The sequence below is a fragment of the Mesoplodon mirus genome (genome assembly GCF_964341445.2).
Source record: "Mesoplodon mirus genome assembly, chromosome: 17".
In the NCBI taxonomy this organism is placed as follows: domain Eukaryota; kingdom Metazoa; phylum Chordata; class Mammalia; order Artiodactyla; family Ziphiidae; genus Mesoplodon; species Mesoplodon mirus.
This window is the reverse complement of record NC_138993.1, coordinates 44,040,057-44,065,522: the sequence shown is the minus strand read 5'-3', so window position 1 is coordinate 44,065,522 and position 25,466 is coordinate 44,040,057. Positions and strand designations below refer to the sequence as shown.

Below are 25,466 nucleotides of genomic sequence, written 5' to 3'. Positions count from 1 at the left end.
AGAAAGGGAAATGGTACACAGGGCATAGTCCTTGGGAAACCAGGAGCAAACTTCCAAGGTCAGCATTCCAAGTGGAATAGTACAGGAGGTATTTAATTTCCTTTGCAAAGAGTTGTTATGAAACCTGTGAGTTGCCACCAACAGGGAGATTCATTAGAGACTTGGAGTCCCAGGTTTTTGTTGAGGGCTAATCACATAGGCAACCTCTGCTTAGTATTTACCAAAATTCAAGACTCCCAGAAGGAAAGCAGTTGTTAAGCATAAACCATAATGCTTGCACAAACAGTTTAGGCACAGTGAGCCATTTATATTACTTAATGGTGGGAACCCTCTTGAAACCTAAGTTTTCGGGCACTAGTCAAGGGCAAATCTTGCAAGCAGGCCTTTTCAAGGAGAACAGTTCAGGCCTGCTGTGTTAATTTTTTTCTACACAGATGCTATTGAGAACAACTAATCAATTAAAATGAAAGAAAATCACTCTCCCACTGTTCTGAAATCACAACAAAAATGGAATCTATAAAAACCATACCAAGTGAAACCATATCCTTTCTTAACTGATTTCATATAATCTATGCTAAAAAACATACAAATATGTTCTTGATAATCTTACTGAAAACTTTTAGGTAAAATTCTTCCAAAGGCCTTAAATCATGACATTTTAAATATATATATATAATTGTTATGCTTATAATCAATTGTAAATAATAACAGATTTTATATTATTCATGCTAGCTCCTCTATATTTTATATTTTTTATTTCTATAAGCATAGGTATACATTTTGTAAATCAGCTAAAGTCTATATAAAATACAGGTGTCTATAATTTGTAGAATATTTTGATGTTTACTATAATATTCATAAACTTTAACATATATATCTATAATTGCACTAATATAATTAGTCTTTAAATCACTTAAACTGGTATGAATCCTTCAACTGCAGATGAAGATTTTGTTTGACATTATTATTGAATGACAAAATTATTGATAATGTGAAACATAAACACCTCAGATAATTTTATTACTCTTGGCAAATGTCTCCTCTATCAAATTGAGCATGATACTCAATGTTCTACTAGTTGATAATATCTGAACAGGGTCCTTGTGCATTTTTTAGAATATTGAAAGTTTAATAACTTTTATTATTGATAGTGTCTCTCTTTTATACCAAACTAAACTTTAGATAGCTAATTTAATTGGAAATTAATATGTAATAAAAACGTTTTAATTTCCTTCCAATTTATTGCATCCACTTTACCTTTCTTTTTTCTTCATCAAATCCCTTGTGATACTTGGAATTATGCATTAGATTCCTTTTCTCTCTTATTCTTTCAATGAAACTCATAAATAAAACATAATGCTCTTCATCTGTTAAACATGTTATGTTATGTCATGTTTGAAAGGAAAATTATCCCTCACCCAGCAGATTACTTATTAAGTATAAAGGGAAGAATTTCTTTAAAATGAAGATATCTGGCAGACAGTATTTTAAACAAGGTACCAAATTTAACACCATCAACAGTGGGATATACTGACATTATGGACCTCTCTATATATAAACACTGAAAAGGGTACAACATCACCTGTACAGTCTTCCTGCCAAAAAGTTTCAGTTAAATCTAATCATGGGGAAAAAATATGACTAACCTAAATTGAGGAATTCTACAAAGCATCTGGTCTGAACTCTTCAGTAATGTAAATGTGAATGACAAAATAGTTGGGAAACTGTTATAGATTAAAGAAAACTAAAGGGACATAACAAGTAAATGTAATGAGAATTAATTAGTTTCTGAATTTAAAAATAAAATCTTTAAAGCATCTTATTTGAACATTTGGGGAAATTTGCATTACAGCAAATACTATTGTATAAATTTCGTGAGTGTAAATAATTACATTCATGAGTGGCTATGTAGGAGAAAGCTCTGTTCTTAGAGACACACACTGAAGTATTCAGGGGTGAAATGAATGTTGATTAGAAGTACCATCAAATAATTCAGCAACTACAGCATAAACACATGCACATATAGATAAATATAGCAAAATGTTAACACTTGGTGAAATTAAGTGAAAGGTTTTTAAGTGCTTATTGTATTATTCTTGCAAATTATTGTAAGTTTAAAAAAATCCAGAACAAAAACTTTGGTGTGGGAAAAAATAAAGGCATTCTGTTTATGAGAGTTTTCTTAATAAATATTCTGTCCTTGAAAGCTGAATTTTTGAAAGTAGACAACTTCTCTTACATGTCAAAAAATAAATGCTGGGGCTTCCCTGGTGGAGCAGTGGTTGAGAATCCGCCTGCCGATGCAGGGGACATGGGTTCGTGCCCTGGTCTGGGAAGATCCCACATGCCGCGGAGCGGCTAGGCCCGTGAGCCATGGCCACTGAGCCTGCACGTCCGGAGCCTGTGCTCCGCAACGGGAGAGGCCACAACAGTGAAAGGTCCACGTACCAAAAAAAAAATAAAAATAAAAATTAAAAAATAAATAAATAAATAAATAAATGCTAATGATGGAAAAAGGAGAGATCTAAGAAAAAAATTACAGTAGCACCACAAAGTTAGAAAATATATTTCAGCTGGCAAGAATATGCTTCTAAATTAGATGACAACATATTAATAATAAAGGTTAATCAATTATTTTTCCCTATGGCTTTACACTTGAGTTTCAAACTTAGACACTTGGGACTGCTTTCAAGTACATACACAGGTATAAACTTGAGTTTATTTGGGGAGCATTATTAGTTTAAACATTGCATATTGCTGTTTGAAGCTCATAGCTCTGGGCATGGATTCAGAGCTCAGGCTCCTTGCTCCCCGTGTAGCCTCTATCCACTAGGGTTTTTATGCTGTCTTCAGTTAGCTGGTAGAAGAGCAAGAGAAGGGATGAAGCACACTCACATCATAAATGTCTCAGTGTGGTAGCAACACACATCCACTGACATATGTCATGGCAGTATGTGGCCTGACCCTGCATTCAGGAAGTGAGTGGAGATATTTCTAGTGAAGAGTAGCCATCTGTGTCACAAAAACTAAGATGCAATAAACCATTTCCGAGAATGTATGACCTAGAAAACCTCACCCAATAGTGACAGAAAATCTGAATGGAGCTATACCTATTAAAGATGTGTTGAATTGCTAAATGAAATATAACCTAAATAGTTCAGCCTAGAAGTTTTCACAGATGATATTTATAAACAGTCCAGGAACAGCTCCATTATTTAATAAGTTATTCCAGTAGTTAAAAAAAAGGGGAAACGTTAAAGAGCTTAATTTTTGAAGTTAACTGACAAAAAAGAAAGAAAAATTATAGAAAATTATAATCATAGGCACAGTGAGTTAAATACAACATTAGCAATATACAACAAAGGTATTTATAGATACATATACATATGTTCATTATCCACACATAGTTATTTCATATTCTTATACACATATATTGGCAGAAGATAGTGCATCTTTGCTCTCCTAAGCTTGTAGACGTGTGTTGTGAAATATTTCTATTTTTTTATTTCCTAATCCACAACCAAAGGAACAACCATAATTCCCGTTCAATAGGATACAGATATTTTAGTTGAAGCTGCACTTGTATGGACTACATGATTTTGAACATTACACAAACTAAGAAATGCAAGATGTTGAAAACAATTGCTGGCTTTTCATGAGTTATATTTATTTGGATTATCAATTTAGGTTCAGATCATTTCTAGAAGGTTGGACTAATGATTTGAGTAATAGAATGGTACATGTTATTTCATGTTTTGAACAGTTTCATAATTCTTTTCCCTTAATGTTTAGGTTGCTTGGAATTAAAGGAAGAAACCATTGAAAACCTTCTTGCTGCAGCTTCTCTTCTTCAGCTTCCTCAAGTAGTAGAAGTGTGCTGCCATTTCCTCATGAAGCTCTTGCATCCATCTAACTGTTTAGGAATCCGAGCATTTGCAGATGCTCAAGGATGCATTGAATTAATGAAGGTGGCCCACAGCTACACAATGGTAAGGAAATTTAATTTTTAAATAAAAGAGACATAGCTGTATTATCAGAGGTTAAAATAATTACTGTTGTGTTGAAAAAGTTTAAAATTAGTTTTGCATCTTTGGCACAATTTTATCATGGGACATAATGTACCATATAATATTTAATAATCTCAAAGTAAAAAAAGACATCACACAATGGACTTTATTATTGTTATAGTTTTATTTTATAGGCAATATAGATATAGATATTGACTACTCGGGATTTTAAATAGTGCTTAAAATATTTTTTTCTTAATTGCTCCTGGCATATCTATCTTTTTGCATCGACTTCCACAGCTGCCCTATTTTTTTCCTTTTCTTTCTAGTTAAGAGCTAGAAGTTTATGCCACAAAAGTTTTCCTTTTGAATTTTTCTAACAACCTCTCTGCCATGTACTGAGTTCTATCAACCAAAATTCAATGTTGAAGTCCTACGCAAATGTGATGTTATTTGGAGATGGGGACTTTGGAGGTAATTAGGTTTAGGTGAAGTCATCATGTTTGGCCCCTCATGATGAGATTAGTGCCCTTATAAGAAGAGACACTGGAGAGTTTGCTTCCTTTCTTCTGCTACCATGTGAGGACACAGTGAGAAGATAGCCATCTGCCAGTTAAGAATAGAGCCTTCACCAGGGAACCCAATCAACCTATACCTTAAATGTTGTACTTCTCAGCCTTCAGCACTATGAGAATTAAACTCCTGTTGTCTAAGCCACCCAGTCTATGGTATTTTGTTATGGCAGCTCCAGCTATTTAATACACTTTTTATCATAGCATATGTTAGGTATGGATTTGCCTGTATGATTTGTGGAGAAAAAAAAATCATATCTATACTGTATATTTAAAGCATTTATTGTTATAGTGAATATTGTATTTCAGAACTCCTGGGAACTACTATACTAAGGGAAAATATTTAGATATATAGATCAACTGATCTATTTTTTTTTAATTTGACTTTCTGTACCATTTTCATAAAGAGTATAAACTGACTGAATATCAGTTAAAAGTCCTAAAATACTATAAGCCTATTTCATATTTTTCTCTTTAATTTTTTGCTATATATACACAACTATGTATATGTGTAGGTATTTTAACAGATTTATGAGATATTAAAATTCATTTGAATTTTAGACTTTAAGTATGTGTACTTCGTAGTGTGTTTCTTTTAATGTTATCTCCATTTTAGAATCGAGTAATCAGTTACAACAATTTCACACCCATCATTTCATACCCTAGAAATAATCATCCTAAAATCATTTAATACAGTGCGTGGAATGTCGCAATCTCTATATAAAATGTTAGCCATTTTTGCTATTATTATTATTATTAACATTATTAATGATTTGATTTTTATTATTGAAACAACCGATTGTAAAGTATAGAAATTTCTCTTTTCACCTCAAGGGAAGAATTTATATGAACTATATCTCATTAAGCTTTATAGTTGCTATTTATTTAAAAGTTCTTATTTTGAGCTTTAACGCTTTTTCAAATTACTAAAGACAGTCAGCCATTTAAAAGTCTTCTCATTGTTATTCTCAGACAAAATCTCAATATTATTTTAATTTTCTTCTTTAATCTGTTAAGCAGATTAGTAAATTAAATGAAAATGTAGAAATAAAAGGAAGGAGATACATGCTCTGTAATTCTATTTTCAAATCCCTTTTTCAAAATATTCCATGACAGGGCACAGTACTACTATTGAAATTATATGAACCATATAAAATCAGTGTAAACAAATACTTCATCAACCAAAATATCAAAGTCTAACTGCAGTCGTTTAATTATGCACATTTCATTACTCTTAGGAGTTCCTGGCTTAGCTAAGCCAAAGAACAATATGCCTCTATATCCAGAGGGATAATGGCTCCTTCTGGTCTTGTTCAAAATTATTAATTTAGTAATAAAAATGTTTTTCTTGCAGCTGCTTGGACTGATCTGCAATTTATCACACAACAGTAACAATATATTTTTAAACACATTAAAATTTATTTTCTGTGGTAAAATATATGTAAAACAGAAACATAGAAGAGTTCTAGCTAAGACACTCAACATTCTAAATAACTATTTTAACTTATTTTTGAGACTATGAATTGATCACGTGTTGTGTCATGTCTGTTGAAATTAAAAATATTTCAAATTCTTTTGGAAACATGAAGCTCCAGTGTTCTCCCAATGCTCCTGGGTTACTATTTTAATGAAGAAAATTTACTGACCAGTTGTCTTCCTAGGTCATTATTTTCTCTCAGTTCTAACACTTTACAATGAGTGTTTGTATCTGTTATTATAATTTCTCACCACATATTTGCTTCTGATCCGTGTTTAATCCTGAATATCTCCTCATCTAATCTACTTAATTTGTGCTTTTTGAACAAGTTTATTATGTTATTTTCTTCTTCTTCTTAACTACTTCAGTAACAAATCATCTCAGATTTCCTACTACCTCTGGTACTGAATTAATTTATTTATTGGGTCTAAATATGCATTCTTTGCTTATTTTATAAGTAACATTCTTTTCTAATTTTCAATTTCCTTGCCAAAATGTTTTAGATATGAACTTGATATTCAACATCCAGATCTTAACTTACTGTCTGTATGCCTTCGCTTTTTATATGTTTTGCTATATTTCCTTTGGAAATTTCACTTAGCTTCAGCTATTGATTTTGTGTGATGATTCCAAAATCGATTCAGGGAAGGTGACCCTGCTTGGCAGTGGTTCATGTGCAAAATACTGGAAAATTCTCATTGCAAGCCCAATATTAGGCAGAAGTGTGAAATATACTCTAAAACATTAATTTAAACTTTGGCTGTGTGAATATACAGATAGCAACAAAATAATAGAAGGAAATAGTTCTCTATTAGTCAGAGTTCATTATGAGACCTGTTCTTAGTTCTGGACATCACATTTTAAAAACATTAGAGTGTGATGAACAGAAATAGATGAGAATAACAAGAATAATAAACATTTTATAACCATGTCATATGAAGAAAAGTTGAAAAAAATTTGGTTCATGTGGCTGAATAATATCAGGGCATGAAAATAGGTATCTTCATGTATTTGATAGAATGAGCTTTCATTTAAAACAGTAGTGTTTAAGTGTTTTTCCATTCTGTTTTTCATTTTAGTAGTACAAACTTCTACTTCAGTCTTCTGATTTTTCTTTCTATGCTGGTTTATCTATTTCTACTGATCATCAGCCTTACTTCCTTCCAAGGTCAGCTTTACTTTTAAAGGAGACTCCTGGATCTTCATTTTTTAAGAAATCCTCTCTCCATACAGTTCTGGGTTAGAGTGTGCCATAAAAGGCATTCAGGTAATGTATAGAAGGTGGAAGAGAAAAAGCCATGTTTCTCCACATGCAGATTCAGGCAGATATGTGGACAATGGAAACTTCAAGTAACTTCTAAGTGAGCCCTTAAAAGCAATTGGCTTCACTGCTGTAGACTGAGACAGTTGATGGGAGACTTCTGGAGGTTCTTGAGGAACTCAGTGTCTTTGCATAGTACTTTTCAGAACATTTCACATTGAACAGAAGGTTGAGATCATTAGCAGAAAGTTCCCTGACCTTCACTTCCACGGCCCTTTCAAAGACCATTTAGGTCTCAAATTCCCTATACAAAATCGGTCTTACTTAGAACACAGAGTGGCTTGCTTTCCTAATTCAACAATGTCTTAAACATATACCCACAAATAGCAAGTTTAAACTCCATATTTTGATAGGCATGTTTCTGCACACCTAATTTCTGAACAATTACCTGGGCATTTTTTCTAAAAATTCATTGAATTAATTTCACCTCTTCTAAATATGTGTTGTAAATTCCCTTTACTTGTACTTTACTCACAATAGTTCACTTGTCTAGAATCTCTGGTATCTAATTGTAAATAACCCCTCAGTTTCCAGGTAAGTGCATCCATGCCTAAGAAATATTTAAAAATGACATTCTCTCCTTCATTTAAATTCTTAATATGCCTTTCCTTAGGATTATATTATGTCACCATAAATTTTCTTATGCAGTTAATTATATTTTATGGCTTGTCTTCACAACTATATTGCAACTTTTGTGACAGAGAACAATTCTTTCCACTGAGATTCATTTTGTCCCAACAAATTATCAGCACCTATCAGAAATTAATATATTAATTAATTTCTTCAGTTCTCATAGATATTTAGAATTGTGATTCTCAGTACTCCTGAATTCAGTCATTCAACGAGACTACCCATGGTCTTTTTCTAACTTTCTTTCCAATCATATTTCCTATCATTTTTTTCCCTGCTCACACAATTCCAGCCACACTGATCTTCTTGCTGTTTTTTTATTTATTTTTTTTATTTTTATTTAATTTTTTTGCTTTATAACAAATTTAATCAGTTATACATATACATATGTTCCCATATCCCCTCTCTTTTGCGTCTCCCTCCCGCCCTCCCTATCCCACCCCTCCAGGTGGTCACAAAGCACCGAGCTGATCTCCCTGTGCCATGCGGCTGCTTCCCACTAGCTATCTACCTTACGTTTGGTAGTGTATATATGTCCATGCCGCTCTTTGACTACAACAAGCATAATATCACCAGATGACCTTTGTGCTGTTCTTTCTTCCTTCTGCCGGAAACACTCTTCTACCAAATATTTATATATTTTCTCTGCCTCATTCAGCTTTCTGCTCAAACATCACTTCCACAGAGATCTCATATCTTCATATTCTACTGAAAGTGACCTGGCCTTCAAAACTCTCTATTTCCTCACACTGTTTTATATCCTGTAGAGTACTTTAATTCCCACCTTTATACCATATATTTTTTGTTAAGTGTTGTTATTGCCTACTTCCACCATTAATGTGGTAGCATTTGTTTAACTTTCTATGACCTGGAAACCTAGAAAGATGTCTGTACATAGCATTCATTGTTGAAGGGAGTAATGGTTGCTGATTGTTATGTACCAGGAGCTGTAGAAGGTGGCCTGGGGATACAATGGTGACCAAAATAGGCATAAGTTGCCCTTACAGTCAAGATGAATATGTTGGAGCAAAGAAATTATAACCATGAATGATAATTATATGTATGGCAAATACTACTAAGGAAAATTATAGGATGCTACAGGAGAGTGATACAGGGGAAGACTCTTTAAATATGTGATGCAAAAACTGAGTTGTAAAGGATGAAGCAGATACTAGTCAAGTGAAGATTTAAAGAATACTCATGACATAGGTAAGTGCATGTACCAATGATCTGAGGTGGGAAGTTGCTTTGTTCTGTTTAAGGAAATTCAAGTGTGATGGGATGGTGGGAAAGGCAAAGAAGAGGTGGAGACAATGAGCTTGAGGTTTTGCCAGAACAAAATTTTGCAGGGTTAAGAAGACTTTGTTATAGATTTGTGTTTTTATTTTAAAATAATGGTATAACATTGAAAGTTTTTGAGCAAGTAAGAGCCAATATTTAATTTTGACTAATCACCAGATTGGCATTAGAAGAAATCAAGAAGAAAGAATAAGAATAAGGTTAGTACTTCATTAGAGGTCTACATGGATATTTACACACACATACTGAGTGAGTGAGAAAGAAAAAGAGAAAATGAGGTAACTTTAGCTTCTGCCATTTTGTTTGATGGCAATGCTTATCACTACTGGTGCTGGTGATGCACCAGTTAAGTATATAGTATATATCAGACATTGCTCTACATGTTAAACAAACTTTTGGAATTTAATCCTTTTACAACTCCTGCAAGGTATGTTATATCCATTCTAAAAATGACAAAGCTAAGGTTTAGGAAGTTAAATAATCTACTCAGAAATAATAGATCGAACATTCTAGAGTGGGGATTTAAGCCTGGTACTATCTTACCACAAATTTCAAGCTCTATCTAATATACTAATAAATTTACATTTTACTCAGTATATCAAATTGGATTTCTGATATCCCGGATATTTCAAAACATGGATTACTTGAGACAAATGGACACTATAAACCTGAAACATAGATGAGACTAAAGAATTCCATGAATATTTTGCTCCTCAGTTTTTTCATTCCCCTGTTCACTTCATCCTCACTTTCTGCTCAGTGCTACCAGCATTGCTTGGAACATTCCACAGTGTTTGTGCTAGAGGCAGAAGCAGTGGCAATAAGACTAATTAGAGTTTGTTATGTTCAACCAGTAGCTTTGAAAAGCAGGCATTTCTGAGCTGGAGAATAAAGCCTTCCAGACTCAGGATAAGAGCAGTGACCCTTCCAGAGTCAAGACTCTAAAATCTCCTGTACATGGTTCACTTGTCCTTCATAGCTATTAAAGCAATGCCAGAAAAAAATGAACAAACTTTATTTATGTGGTTTCTGTTTATGGTTTTGATATACCTGACATGTCTCATGGTTTCTAGCCAGCAGCATGGTTTTTAAAAAATCTTTACCAATAACCCTTCTAATAAGGCATAAATTAGAGTTTGCTTTGGTAGAACAAATGGAATTTAAATGTCTTTGCTTTTCTACATCGTCAAAATAAAGTTCACTTCATCCATATTTTGCTCAGGACTATTATGTGATAAATTAGTAATAAAATTTGCTTTGAATATTCTTTTTTTTTTCCTTTCATTCATTAGTTTGTGTTACTCCTTTGAGTATCTCATATACATACATGGTGTGAGTAATGATTTTAAGTCAGTATATAAATGTGTCACACTGAAAATTAGCCAAATTTGATTTTCAGAATTTCTTTGTAAATTGATAAGAAGTGAAGTTTCTGGGTGAGTACAATGAGTGGCTCGGAGGACAACTACCACCAATGCTTAATCCTCACAAGCAGTAAGGAAGTATGTAGAGGCCTGCGTAGAAAAGAATTTCCTCTTGTCCAGTTTTTGTGTATGATTTTCTTTACTTGTTTTGTCACTAAATTAGACTGACAACTCTTCAAAGGCAGTTTTGATTTGTCTTCTAATTCACAAATGGTAAAATTGTGAGTTTTTTGTGAATTGGTAAAATTCTAGTCTATTGTCTAAGATTGGAAGTTGATTTGAGTGGAGGAGTTTTTAAAAATTGGCAATTTAAAAATTGCCTTTAAATTTTTTAGTGTTGTACACAAAGAGGATATTCAGATTATACCAGATAAACTGATAGAGATGTATAATAAATAGTGATATTTTAACAAGTAATTATTCACTCATGTAATTGCAGTTTCACTATATAGAACTTTGTAATTGTTAGGATTCTAGAAAATAACCACAATGAAATGTGCATTTATCACAGTTTTGAAGACTAATTAAGCATAATCACAGAGGATCCATGAAAATTATAAGCTTTTTAAGGGATCATTCTAGGCACAGTCCATTTCTTCTATTCAGATGCTCTTCAAATATGTTTCCATTTTAGGCTTTCATATTCCAATCAAAGACAGTTTATTTTAAGAAATGCATCCTTCTGCTTTGTTGTTGTTGATAATGGTGAAGAAGATAATATTCATCTACTTGAAAAACATTCCATTCGTTGTAAGAATTCTTTCATTTTCATACTCTAATTTTATTTTCATTTCTTCTACTGAGCTACTTCTAAAACACAAAGATTCAGCACACAGCTGTATTATAAATTCACACCACACACACGTGCACAAAATCTACTATTAAAATTATTAAAAAGTATTAATTATTTTTTATTGTGGCAGATTTAAATTTTTATAGAGTTGCTATATGTCTTAAACTGATTCTGCAGCAACAATATAACTAACAAAATTCCAAGAAGGAACAATAGTGTTAAAAAATATCCTATAAACCCACATCTAAAGGATTTTCATAGTAACTCATAAGTAGTTCCTTAGTGTTTATTTCAATCATTTAATATATAGAATGTCCTTCTGTGATAAATAATATTTCTACTTCACCACCAGAGAAGTCTCAATATTTCTACTTTATTAAAATAGTTCAAAAAGGGCTTCCTAGGTGATGTCAGAAGAAGGAAAAACCAGACATTTTTAGCTACAGTGTCCTTTCATTTTTCAAAGCACAGTTCTTCAACAATGAAATCAATAATTTGCTATTGTTCTGATTTTTTAAATGCCTGTGAAAAAGTCTGATTTTGTATGTGTATGAAAGTGTCACTTTATTACAAAAATCTGCACATGATGAACCAATCTTATAAAGTATTTATACTTATTTGCTGAGGTAATGAATCACATAACATGGAACTAATGTTTTGGTTTTTTTTTTATGCTTCGCTTTTTGATTTTTCTCTCAGTGTCATTTCTGTTAAGGACTATACTTGTGCTTAAAGATCTTTAATAGTATTTTTTTTAAAGAGGAATAAAAGGAAGAGGGATCAATTACAGTTCACAAGAAATATGCTAAATCAATCCTTGCCTAAGAGGAAGCCCAGTTTGCCCTTTGTACACAGGGCTGTATAGAGATGCGGCAGATCATTTCCTTAAAAAAAAATACTTTCAGAAATGTATTGTACAACTAAACACAATGCAAGGGAAAAATAACTTCTAATAGAGTATCAGATGTTCCTCCCAGACCCCAAGTTACTCTAATGTATTAAAATTTCTGCACAGAGCTAGACTGCATGTTCCATAAGTTCCACAAACTTCATCTTACTTGTTCACTGCTGTGCTCTTAGTTCTTAGGATAGCACCTTACTCATGGTAGACACATCATAAATGATGTTTGAAAGAAAGAGTAAATAATAGTTTTACATATTAATAATTTGAAATACTATCAAAAATTTACCAACTTAAATGAAATTCTTTGAATATTAATAATTTAAAGTGATGTATATTATCTCTATACTGTGATAATTAAAAATATTTATATGGTACCTACATTTACTTTTCATACCGCTTTATTAAAATGTATGTACAAATAAATAAATGCATACAGGATGTACCATGATCTTTAGAGTTCATTAGCTTTTTTTATCAGCTATTTCAAAACTGTTTAACAGGTAACATTATTCCACCTACTGTGTATATATATTTTTAAATTAAGTTTTCACTGGACCTATTTCATATTCAAGGTCTATATTTAATATTTTTAATATTTCTAATAAAAGCTATACATATTTAAATTTAGTTTTCATTGAAGTTCACTATGCTATCCAGGAATACATATTAAACCTGGTGGTTTAACAGAAAAGGCACATAATACAAAGAATTAATAGTGGGCCAAATGTATCCTATTGTTGTATATGATTTCAGATTATATAAAATAACACATCATCATAAAAAAAATTGCTGGATAATAGCACATTATTGACCGGAGATGTATTAATACTTCTTTTGTTATCCAAACGTTATCGACCGGAGACTTATCAATATTTTTTTTAGAGAGTGATACAATTAACATCACCTTGTGAAGTTGTTAGAGCTTAACATTGATCAAGCATTCATTATACAACTTATGATTGTCATTATCATTCACATTTTGCTTCTTTAGGTTTTTGTTCCAATCTTATGTGTATTATAAACGTAAGATTTTCAAAAATGATGCGTTGTGAAATTTTGAGTGAAGAATAATTTTTCAGTGAATTTTATGCAGATACTCTCTCTGATTGTCCGAGCAACATATATACTAGTGTCTCAGAAGATGATAGATCTTCAGAATATAGTTCTAATTCAGACGATGTTAATATTAGACCAACAAAAGGACAAAAAACTTAGTGATTGATTCTGATAGGGAAAATGAAAATGAAACTCACGGTGCTGGAGAATTTTCTTTTGCTTCTATAGAAGAGTGGATTCAGGACAACATTTCACAAAAATTAAAAGACTGTACAGGTGTGTGAGGTGTAACTATTGAATGTAATAACCCGCAAAGTGTTAGTGAAATAACAGAATTAAATTTTTTGGCTGACCAAAATAAAAATCGCCAGCCACAGGCATTAGTTTCTGGAAAAATCCCCTGGTCAATAATGATATAGTAAGCAGAAACTGGCAAAGGTTTGATAAACTAAATTCAGATCCTGTTCTAAGTAAATTCAATAAATGGTATACTTAGGTGGTGGGCTTTATTCCAATAAGTATTTATAATTATTCTTATTGTATTTTTTATATAAGACAATCTTTACTTGAACCACATAAAATATATTTTAGTTTTGTTAGAGTTATATAATTTATAATTAGTAAAAGACTTTCTGGAAAACAATGAAGATTAAACATATTTTAAACAAAATGGACTATTTCATCAATACAAAATCTAAGTAGATTTATTTAAGACTGATATTATTCAAGCCAGATATACTATTCAAAGCATTTGTTAAAGACAATTTTCATTTTACTTGGTTCTAGAGTTAAAGGAACATGAAGAGATTTGCAAATATATGGATAGAGATGGAATTCAGTTTCTTCTCCAGTTCTATTTGAAAGGAGAATAACCTAATTATCAATTTATTAAATAGTGTTTCTGTTTTTACTTCTGGTGTATGGATAAGAATAAATAAAGATAACAAAGTGATGAAGAGACAGGCTAACAGGAAATGTAGAAAAAATACATTCTTTTAAAAAATGTATTGCAGTTGAACTAGAAGAAAATTGATGAAGTTAAAATTAGAGTTTATTATATGTAGTCATTGATTAAGACATATATGCATACATTTACATATACAAGTAGACATCTTTATCAGCATTGACTGCATATATTAATCAGAAGAAAGACTGTATTTTAAGTAACAAACTCTGTAATAACCCTAGTTTATGTGGTTTCAAAAATTGATATTTTCCACGTATGTATACTTGTATTATGTTCCTTATCATATTAACTTTTATATCGTAGAAATTTACAAATTTGACACAGAACTAGAAAAAGCATAAAGAAAATACAGAAAACATTTAGGATATCATCTTCATTAGTTAGGTTTGCCTTGTCATATGCGCTAACAGATGTCATTTGAGGATGCAATAATGTATTTTATCTTTGGACTAAGAATGTGGCAGGTTGTATATTCTTAGCTTTTCAGAAAGATTATAGCAAAAGATGTCCTTAAATATTAAAAATTTGAAAATCACAAGTGCTGTCAAAGACTCTAAAGCTTGGTTCGTAGGTGGCCAATGATGTGGTATACATTTGAACAGCCTGCTTCAATAGGTGAAAAGCCTTTAGTGATTTGTGATGGTTTAGTTGTCAGTAGATTGAAACATCACTTGGCATAGGAAAGAACATTATTTTACTAGAGCATTTAGAATAAAATATGGACAGTTTGATGAACTCACTTGAAATCCATCATAGTAAACTGACACTTACTTTTCACTTTTAAAATCATAAAATGCCCTGCCTTATTTCATTTCAAGAAGGCAGAAATGTGAGTAACGTATTCCAGCTTAGTACAAATAAAACTTGGCAATAACCATAACTTAAGCTAAACAACACCAAGATCTATAAGTTTCTAATAGTAAATTCATCCTTTGGGGGCCAAGGCCATAGAGATGGGAATCAATGAAGCTTCAGGTTCCAGGCCAAAATAAAATAAATTTTCTGAAAGATCAACAGATGAAAAACTTACTAACTCCAAGATTCAGTTTGGGTGAACAGTATAATATAGGTCAACCATCAACTCTTCATTCAATGGTATTCCTCTATATCAAAGATTAGTAGAAAATAGATGTATCCTATTGGCCAAAAAACCAAAACCGCTATAGTAATTTAGAGTTCCCTTTATTTACTTTAAAAAGCCAATATAACTTATATCAGAATTAGATTTTGAAACATACATAATTCTCTGCAAATATTAGTTTCTGTTGTTTTAACCCAAAGCTACGACTAAGATTTTGTAAAAATAGGATATTATATATATTATATTCTTAACATTAACCATTGTGACCTAAATTTTTAATTAATAATGCCTTACAATGTGTGACATTCCTTGAAGTTTATTTTTTAAACTATTTGTGAAAGGATAGATTGAGATGTCAGGAACAAAGTGCTCAAATTCTTGGCACGGACACTGTGGAAGTAACTCCAACCAGATGGATAAACTAGATATTTTCTCAAGCCCTTCTTTAAAACATGACCTGAAAGTCTAGGCTGCTGTAATTTTGACCAACAATCCCATACTTTTAACTAGCTTCAAAATTTTCTGTGATCACCTGATTGCTGAAGACATTTGAGATTTTCAGTACCTCTAGGGCAAAGAAAGAAGGTAAAGTACAGGAAAAAAATTGCATTGAAAATTACGACTTAGTTTAAACTATGTTTAATGAAACTGTGTGTCTTTGAACAATTCACTGGAGAGCCCTCTCATTCAATGTAAAATGATGAAGTTTGTTTGAGACCATACTGATCCCTTGTGGTCTTTTGCAGCCTTATGATTTTCCAAATACCTCATTAAATCTGAAATTCCATGAAATGTAAATGAATTTCTAGATAATATAGATAAGTGCCATTTTTATCATTAAGTATTTAAACCTTAATGTATCCACAAGTAGAACATTATCTGATAATAGTATGGGATTAGTAAATGATTGTGGAAGAATGAAAAAACATTTTATTTTCTTGTTTCCAAATGTTTTATGTTTTATACAAAGAGTATTATTAATATATAATTCACCTACCAAATGATTCACCAATTTAAAGTGTGAATTCAATTCAATACTTTCTAGTATATTCCCAGAATTGTGCATCCATCACCAGAATCAATTTTAGAACAATTCCATCCCTTCAAAAAGAAACTCCATGCCTATTAACAGTCATTTCCCATCCCCCATGCCAAACTTCTGAGTCTTAAGCAGCCAATTATCTACTTTCTGTCTATATTGATTTTCCAGGTACGGACATTACATAGGAATTAAATCAAACAATACGTTGTCTTTTAAGAGTGGCTTCCTTCACTTCGTATAATGTTTTCAAGAATTGTTTATGTTATAGCACATGCCAGTACTTCATTTATTTTTGTTGCCAAATAGTATTGAATTGTATGGATCTACCTCATTTTACTTATCCATTCAAAAGTATATGGAAATTTTGGTTGTTTACACATTAAGACCATTATGAACAATACTGCTATGAACATTCAAATACAAGTTTCTGTGTGGATGTAATATTTTTATTTCTTTTGGGTTTGTAAGGAATGAAATGGTTATATGATAATTCTATGTTAGAGATTCTGAAATCCTTTTTGAGAGCCAGATTGTTTTTCAGATTAGCTGTGCCATTTCCCATTCCCTACAGGAGTGTGTAAGGGTCCCATTTTTCTATATCCTTGCCAATGATTTTTTATTAACTTTCTTATTGGCTATAGCCATCCTAGTGAGAAATGATGTCTTGTGGTTTTGATTTGCATTTCCATAATGCCTAATGAAATTGAGAATATTTTCATGTACTTCTTGAATATTTGTATATCTTCTTTCAAGAAATATCTCTTCAGCTCTTTTGCCCATTTGTAATTGCTATTTTTCTTTATCTTTTTGAGTTGTAAAAGTTTTTTATGTACTCTAGATACAAGTCCCTTATCAACTATAGGATTTGCAAATATTTACTACCATTCTGTGTGTTGTCTTTTCAATTTCTTAATGGTATTCTTTGAGGACAAAAGTTTTTCATTTTGACAATGTCCAGCTTATCTTTTTGTTTGTTTTTTTGTTTTTTTTTGTTTGTTTGTTTGTTTTGTATTTTTTTGCTGTACACGGGCCTCTCACTGTTGTGGCCTCTCCCGTTGCGGAGCACAGGCTCCGGACGCGCAGGCTCAGTGGCCATGGCTCACAGGCCCAGCCGCTCCGCTGCATATGGGATCTTCCCAGACTGGGGCACAAACCCGTGACCCCTGCATCGGCAGGTGGACTCTCAACCACTGTGCCACCAGGGAAGCCCCCAGCTTATCTTTTTCTTTTGTTGTTTGTGATCTTTTATCATCTTTTTAGCCAAATACTGCATAATAATTAGTCTCTTGACAGCAGTGTATATATATATATATATATATATATATATATATATATATATAATTTTAATACACACATGTGTATACAAGATTTTTAACATGATGCAGTCAATAAAACTAGATATTTTCTTTAATTATATCCTTAATTTATATTTATAGTATTCAACATCTTCAGCTATTAATCTACCATGGAGTAAGAAAGTATTAACACAATTTCTGAAGTGCCAAGGGCCGAACACAGAATAATGCTAGCTCACAGTTCTTGAGGACACTCCCTGGATTTGGCATAAATGGTTTTACATACATTAGCACAACATCCCTGTGAAATAAGTAAAATTATTGTTCTTATTTTACAGATGAGAAAACCAAGACACAACAAGATTAAATGTCTTGCCCAAAGTCACCCAGCTAATGAATTGTAGACCTTGAATTTTGAATCTAGAACACAAGTTTGAACTGCTTTGTATCACTGCTCTAGATTATACTTAGAAGACTATGGTCATAATATTACTTTATTGAAAAAATGTATTATCCAAAGGCAAAGGTAACTTTTCAAAAGTAATTTTTTAAAAAAAGAATGGAGAAAGCAGATATTTGGGCCTTAATTTAAGGATAAAAAATATGGAAAGATGCAATAAATGTCAAATATGAACCAAATATGTGAAGTGCAAGGCTAATTGAAAGCATTATTATATTTTTATCAACACACCTAAGTTTATTTCTAAACTTGGAAGAATAGGTGTCCCTTCTACTATTCAAGACTAATTTTTCCACTTGCCTTTTAAACTCAACCTTCCTTTAGCATTATGATTATTTTTTCTATTAAATGTCTTTTGCCTAAGTTGTCATGTCTTTCTTTGTATTGTCACATTCTAACCAACATGTTATTCTCTCTCTTCACTTCTCTATCTCCATCCACTCTACAGCACACTTTTCAGGTCACTGTAATGATTAACAATGAGAAAAGGCTGAAAGGAGATGGCTCAGGTTAGTTGTCTGTGAAGCCTTTTAATAGTGACATGAAGATCAAGTTTTCTTGGAGATTAACTTCCAAAGGATTTGGGAGTAATCAAGAATTAAGTAATATTTGTTTATTCTCTACCCACTTGCTCCACATTCTTCCTCCTCACCATGCACTCACAACTTAAGACATACTGTTTAATGAAGAACAGGCAGTCCACAAACTAAGCCCACAAAGAAATTGAGTAAGCTTGTTTGATCTGAGTCTCAGCTGATATCTTCATTCAAAAATATCATACCTGGAGGGAGAAAGACAAGCCTGTGCATAGTCCAAAACAAAGCCTTTGCTGCATATCACCAGTACTAAACAATTTCATAGTGGTAGAATTCATTTTGATCTAAACTGAAAAAATGAGAGCTTTCAAATTTTTCAATAGGAATAAAGAGGTGATTAGGCTACAGAATGATGTTGAAGTTTAGGGCACAGTAAATCCCCCAGGCCTTCATATTCTGGAATAAAATATAGAAGCAATGATTCCCTGAGGGTCAAAGGACAACTTGACTGCTCCTAGGGTATTAGGAAATAAGCTTCCCAAATATTATAATAATATGTCCATATCCAGAAAAGTATTGCCTAATTTCCAACACTACTAAATTTGTTATTGAGATTTATTTTATATTTGCATTTGTTTTGGTTATTACTTTTGTTTATTACTACTATACAAGATGGGAAAGTGCCAGAAGTGACTTATAAATAATTAGGTATACATTTTGAAAAAGTTAAAACATGGCTTTAATATAGGCAAAATAAAAACCATGACTCTGACAAATATATACTGAGCAAATGACAAAAAAAAATGTATTTATCTCATGAATGAGAATATAAGCAGGATGGTAAAACTAGTTTAAGGATGCCAAAATCAGTAAGAAAAAGAACACTGAAATAAATTTGCAATGTTAAAGACAAACTGGATTAATGACATACAAGGCAATAAAATGTTAAGCATTAAGGTTTATCTTTTCCATAAGGCAGAAATAATTTGGACTATCATTACTCTTCAAGTTAATATGTAATTTCACAGAGCTTAAGCCCTAATCAACTTAGAAATGGTAAGCCAAATGAAGGTATATTCTCCTAGTAAATTAAATAATTCTTCAACAGTGACTCTTATACAGTGTTCTCATATGATATTAAAATGATATACAGATATACATGAAACTTATTTTACAAGTAAAGCATAATATTCCTTAGCAATATAGAAAACAGAAAAGAAGTGCAAGGAATTAAAATTTCTTCACAATTTCACCAAAATAATATTAACAATCAGATGACTATAAGCTAGACAATGCTCTAAGTATATAACATATATTAACTGATTTAATCCTAACAATGCTATAAGATAGGTAGTATCCTTACAAAGAAACTGAGGCAAAGAAAAGTTCATTAACTCACTGTACCTCACTCAGTGAGTGATGGAGTCAGAATTCAAATTAGGGAGGTTAGTTTCAAAGTCTGTAATTTTAACTATTGCACTGTACTGTCTCTCACTAAGACTCTTCCCTATATTCTGATTCTTCCTCAACTGTTTTAGTGCCATATGAGTATCTTCCTTTCCATCAGCAACTCCTAAAATCACCTCAAAGAGTAATGTAATAGTAATAGCAATTCTGATTGGCATTTTTAAAAATAATAAAATGTAAATAAGAACATCTCAAGAATGTAATTTTTGATTGACTTGAAATAGACACTTAAAATTTCTCTACAATCACAACATCAGTACAAGAAATCTAGCACGTGTCCAAATCAGATCACCATCCCCACAATGTGGGATTTCTTGAACCTCCATTGCAGTATGGCGTCCTCAAAATCCTTTCTACCTGTTGTTCCCTCAGTGGTCAACATTGTCCTTTGAGAATAGCAAGCATTTTGTGTTTTTGATACATGTGCTCTTTATAACATATTTACCACATATGTACGTATCCTAAAAATTTATATTATTTATTTTGCTTGATTTTTTGTGTGAGAATAGTAATTATAATTAACATTTTCTAAAATAAAAGGTATATGTAATAGTACATAGTGGGGTAACAATTTAACCCGTCTTTTCTTCTTTTTTTTTTTTTTTTTTGGTTTTTACTCAAAGCATAAAGCAGAGATAATACTTTATACCAGGTTAACATGCAACTTAAAAAAAAAAGATAATATACATATTAAACATGGAAATTCACCAGTAAAATCATGTTTGTCATTCTTGAGCCTTATAAGAATTGTAATAAATCATAGTTTACAGTGGAGGTAAAAAAGCATTTTATTATTTACCTTTCTTAAATTAGGTGGTTAATTTTCTTAAATGTAAATCTGATTAAATCTGTTCCCAGCTAGATTCCTTAGAGGTTTCCTGCAAACTACATTAAGTATAAACTATTAGCATATAGTGTTTTTATAATCTGGTATCTAACTAGCCTCTCCCAAACTTTTTTATTATTCTTTCATGTAACTTTGTTCTTACATCTATTGCAGAACTTATTACATTTTGTGTGTATTGTTTATTCCTAATTTCCATTAGACATTAATTTTTAAAAACTAGAGTCTATTGGTCTACTTCACCTAAAACTTAACATTGTTTTGATTAAATGATTGAACAAATGAATGAATAATAGAGTGAAAACATGAATGAGGGAAAAGGGGAAATAAAATCCCCACTCGATATTGAGGGAAGGAGAGAATGGGGACAAGGTTAGGCTTTGAAAGCTTGTCTTCAAATTGAGTTTGAAATGACCAAGTTTCAACAAACAGGGAGGAAAGAAATTTAAGACAGATTTGTCACATGGATTTGGAACACTGTAAAATAGTTTCAGAAATAATTATAAACCTGGATTCGTTAGACTATGCCAACTCTCAGTCCATATGCAGCAGCATTTATATAGAAAATTATCACTTGAAACACCTAAGACATTGCAGTGCACGACTGAGATTATCTGACTAGAAGTGCATTATTGCCCTCTCATTGAAGGACAGGGATTACATCTGTATTAATAGAAACACGTATTATAAATCATCTTGCAGTCAACACAGGTGACTTATCCTGCTATGTACCTTACATGATCAGATTTCTAGTAAGATGTTTGATAAGGTTTCTTTTTACTGAAGAAAGAGGTTTTTAGTTTCTTCCAAAGAAAATGTTATTGCAATTGCAACCCTGTTTTAGTTCTTTATTGGCTAGATTTTCTAATGGAAAAGAAATATATGTCCCCTTTTATTTGGTCAGTAAGATAATTTACATTTTAACATACAGAAGCTTTCTAGTTATCTGCCAAGTTGGTGCTGAAACCGCATTAGTCATTAATTGTTATGCAGAAATAGACTTTATGAATATGCTAAAATGAGATAGAGGTTAACACTTATGACTGTTTACATATTTGTATTTTTAGTGTTTCTGTTCATTTCCTGTGCAACCTTTACTTTATGAGTGCATAAAGAGGAGAATTAATATTTGTAAGGTGTTTTGTGTCAGAGATAATATGTGAACAAACAAGTGTTTGCTGACCTCTCTCTTTTTCTCTTAAGAACATTTGAGAATGAAAAATTTAAATGAACATAATCTTTTACGTTTATTGTTACCTTTTTTCTGTGACTAATTTTATTATGAAAAGTCATATCTGTATACATCTCCATAATATAAAGAGCTCAAGGTTGTCATAAATTTATATAAAATCTGATATTTTTAAGGACATGTCCAGACAAACACAAATAAATAGCCAAGAAAGCACATTTGTGTCTTACTATATTATTCATCAATTTAGACATCTTACTTTTTATCAACCCAATGATATTTTTACTCTAATTTTTACCCTCTTTTTCTTTCTGACATGTGTGAAATAACATTGTATGTAGGATTCTACATGGTGACATTGATTTAGAAATGTCCCTTTTATTATAACCGTTTCATAGGTACTGCCTATCTGTTAAAAATAACACGGTGAACTACAAATGGACTAATGCTTTATAACTTTTAACATTTATTTAACTTTTCTAATTCTCTTTTAAAATGATGTTAACCTAAGAATCACATATTGTCTTCTAAAATTGGGCAGGTGACAATCTCACATATATTTTAAATGAATGGGAATTCTGATAAAGATGGCAAGCACTGTTTTCACAACTCCTTTTATAAAACTTCAAAATGAATGGAAAAAGAATAGAAATAAAGAAGAAAATGTATCTACTTTTGAGTTAGAGAATTGTAACTCAATACTGTAAATTGTGAAGGACAAAAGCTGACAAATAAGTAAATTTAGGCCAAATGTAAAAGGGAAGCCCCAATTTGACATATATCTTCTTTCATTTGTATCATGATACAAGAAGGGGAGTTATGTCAGAAGGTGGATTATACTTTGAAGACATGAAGGGACATGGCTGGATCATAAGAGAAATGAGGGTACTCCATTTATGCTCTATCAGCTAAACTGGAATAATGGAAGAAGCACAGCTGAAAGATACATACTCAATTTCTTTTTTTAGCCAATTATAACCTAAACATGAGGATGAGGCAAGGCCAAATAGAGAACAGAAAGTCAAATAGAATGAGTAGATTGTCTTGGGTGCTGCCCTGTGATGGTTGCTTCAGGCTGCCCTGTCTTCTCACCCAGACACTGAGCAAGGTTGAAGCCTCAGGATACTCTCCTTAACTTACTACTAGACCTTCTTGCAGGGCTGACCTTGCCTAAGTGATAGGGGATTCCATCTTTTTCTAGAAAAAATCTGTGGCATTAACATACCCAGCATGCATTTTTCTACCACCTGCCTTATGTTTCTTTTACACTCAAGAAAGTTTGCAGCAGAACAACAACAAAAAGAAAAAAAACAAAACAAACAAACACACATAAAAAACACAAATTAACCATCTAAGCAACAAGTTTAAACTCTATGGAAAAAAAAATCACACTATGTCAGGTGGAAAAGACCATCCAGTTTTGGAAAATTTGCAGCATCCATCCTGGGCACAAATGAGTCCCAGATACAAATGTTTCCATTTAATAGTAACCATCAAGCTCATCATCATAATATTTAACAACTAGCATATATTCTACAGATAAATTGAGGAAACTCATATTGCATGTAAAATATGTAGATGCTTTGAAAGAATATCTTACTTAGTATTTTAAGACCAACTGGCCCAAGGCAGGGGAACACAATCAGATTCACAGGTTGCATCAGATCGAAACTCTCTGGACCACTCAGTTCCAGAAACTGACCTGGAGACATTCCGGACCACCCAGTTCCAGGAACTGACCTGGGGACTTTCGACCCGGCCCAGCTTTCCCGCCTTTAGAGGGGCAGGACCAAGGGTCCCAAGACTGATTCAACCGGCACCAGATATTGCCATGACACCCAAAGAGACCACCAAATAAGGAATACCCTGTGCCCTCCCAGATTCACCACACCACTTTCCCTTCTTCCCCTATAAAATATTGCCCAGCCCTCGCCCGGGTGAGACTTCTCTGGACCCTTTCTCTCGGACCAGTGAACCTCGCCCGGAGCGCCCCCTAATAAAACTCACTTGAAGCTTTCCTCTGTTTCGCAATGCCGTTTGTTAAGATCCGACCTTACAAGTATAGGAAAGGGAATATAATTTCTAGAGCTCTCTTCATTGAGCAAAACATTTAAAGTAAAATAGCCAGCCCTCAAATAGTTGCTACTCCTGAGTCAAAATGCCAAATTCGTCCATGATCGTGCAAGACAAGCTTGTTCATGTCTTCAGATTTCACATTTCACACACATGCTACTATGACTTGTAAGCTGTATTTCCAAAAATTCATGAGGTACAAAATATTGTTGAAATTGTGAATAGTTTATATGTTTGATTGCAGGACAATGAGAAGTAGTGTCTGAATAAATAGCTGGAAAAGTAGGACATAATCAACTGTGAAGCGACTCTATTATCATAATAAATTATTTGGATATTGTTTTCTATAATTGAATGGGAATCTTGAAAAGCTTTTAGGTAGGAGAATGCCACAAACAGTGTTTTACAAAGATGATGGAGAGGAGAATATAGTTAATTGATTAAAGAAAGGATACACTAGAAACCAGGAGAACTGCTATAGGCCATTGCAAAAATCTCCTTTATGAGATGGCTGCACCTAGACTCAGAAAGGAGAAGGATTTGGGAAAGGTTAAAGAGGCAAAAATCACCTGATGAAGATTGGAAACTAAATCCCATTGAGCCTGACCTTTAAGATCATTGTACTGTTGTGGTTCACTTTAAACTATATTACGTTTGTGGTTTGATGAAGCATGGCCAGTTATCAAAAACATCTGCAATTGTCTCACATAAACTGACTCTATGAGATATCATTTCATGAAGTTCTAGCAAAGAAAAGGAGGTAAACAAGGGTGGGGGATAAACCATCCACTTTTTTTCTTTCTCATAAAACATTGGATTTCATGATCAGGCAAAAATAAACAGTGCATATCTAAAAATACATGCTATATGAGATAAAATGCAAGTGGCATTTCGGGGGAAAATGTTTAAAGCTTTTAATTAAAAAATACTCTTAATAATATATGCCATATTTATAAATTATTTTTTTTAAAAATAAGTCAGCAAATTAAAAAAACATGGCAAAACCATATTGAAAAACAAAACTGAATA

The 25,466-nt window shown here is 32.4% G+C and overlaps 1 protein-coding gene across 2 annotated transcripts in view; it reads left to right on the top strand.

Annotated features, from left to right (window-relative positions):
* KLHL1 (kelch like family member 1) overlaps positions 1-25,466 on the top strand; it is a gene marked incomplete at both ends in the record, with an annotated part of 381,529 nt that overhangs the window by 190,636 nt on the left and 165,427 nt on the right. For both annotated transcript variants that reach the window (XM_082602078.1, XM_082602077.1), the window contains one exon: positions 3,793-3,989. In XM_082602078.1, coding sequence (XP_082458204.1) covers positions 3,793-3,989 — 197 coding nt within the window. The remainder of the gene's footprint in view (positions 1-3,792; positions 3,990-25,466) is intronic.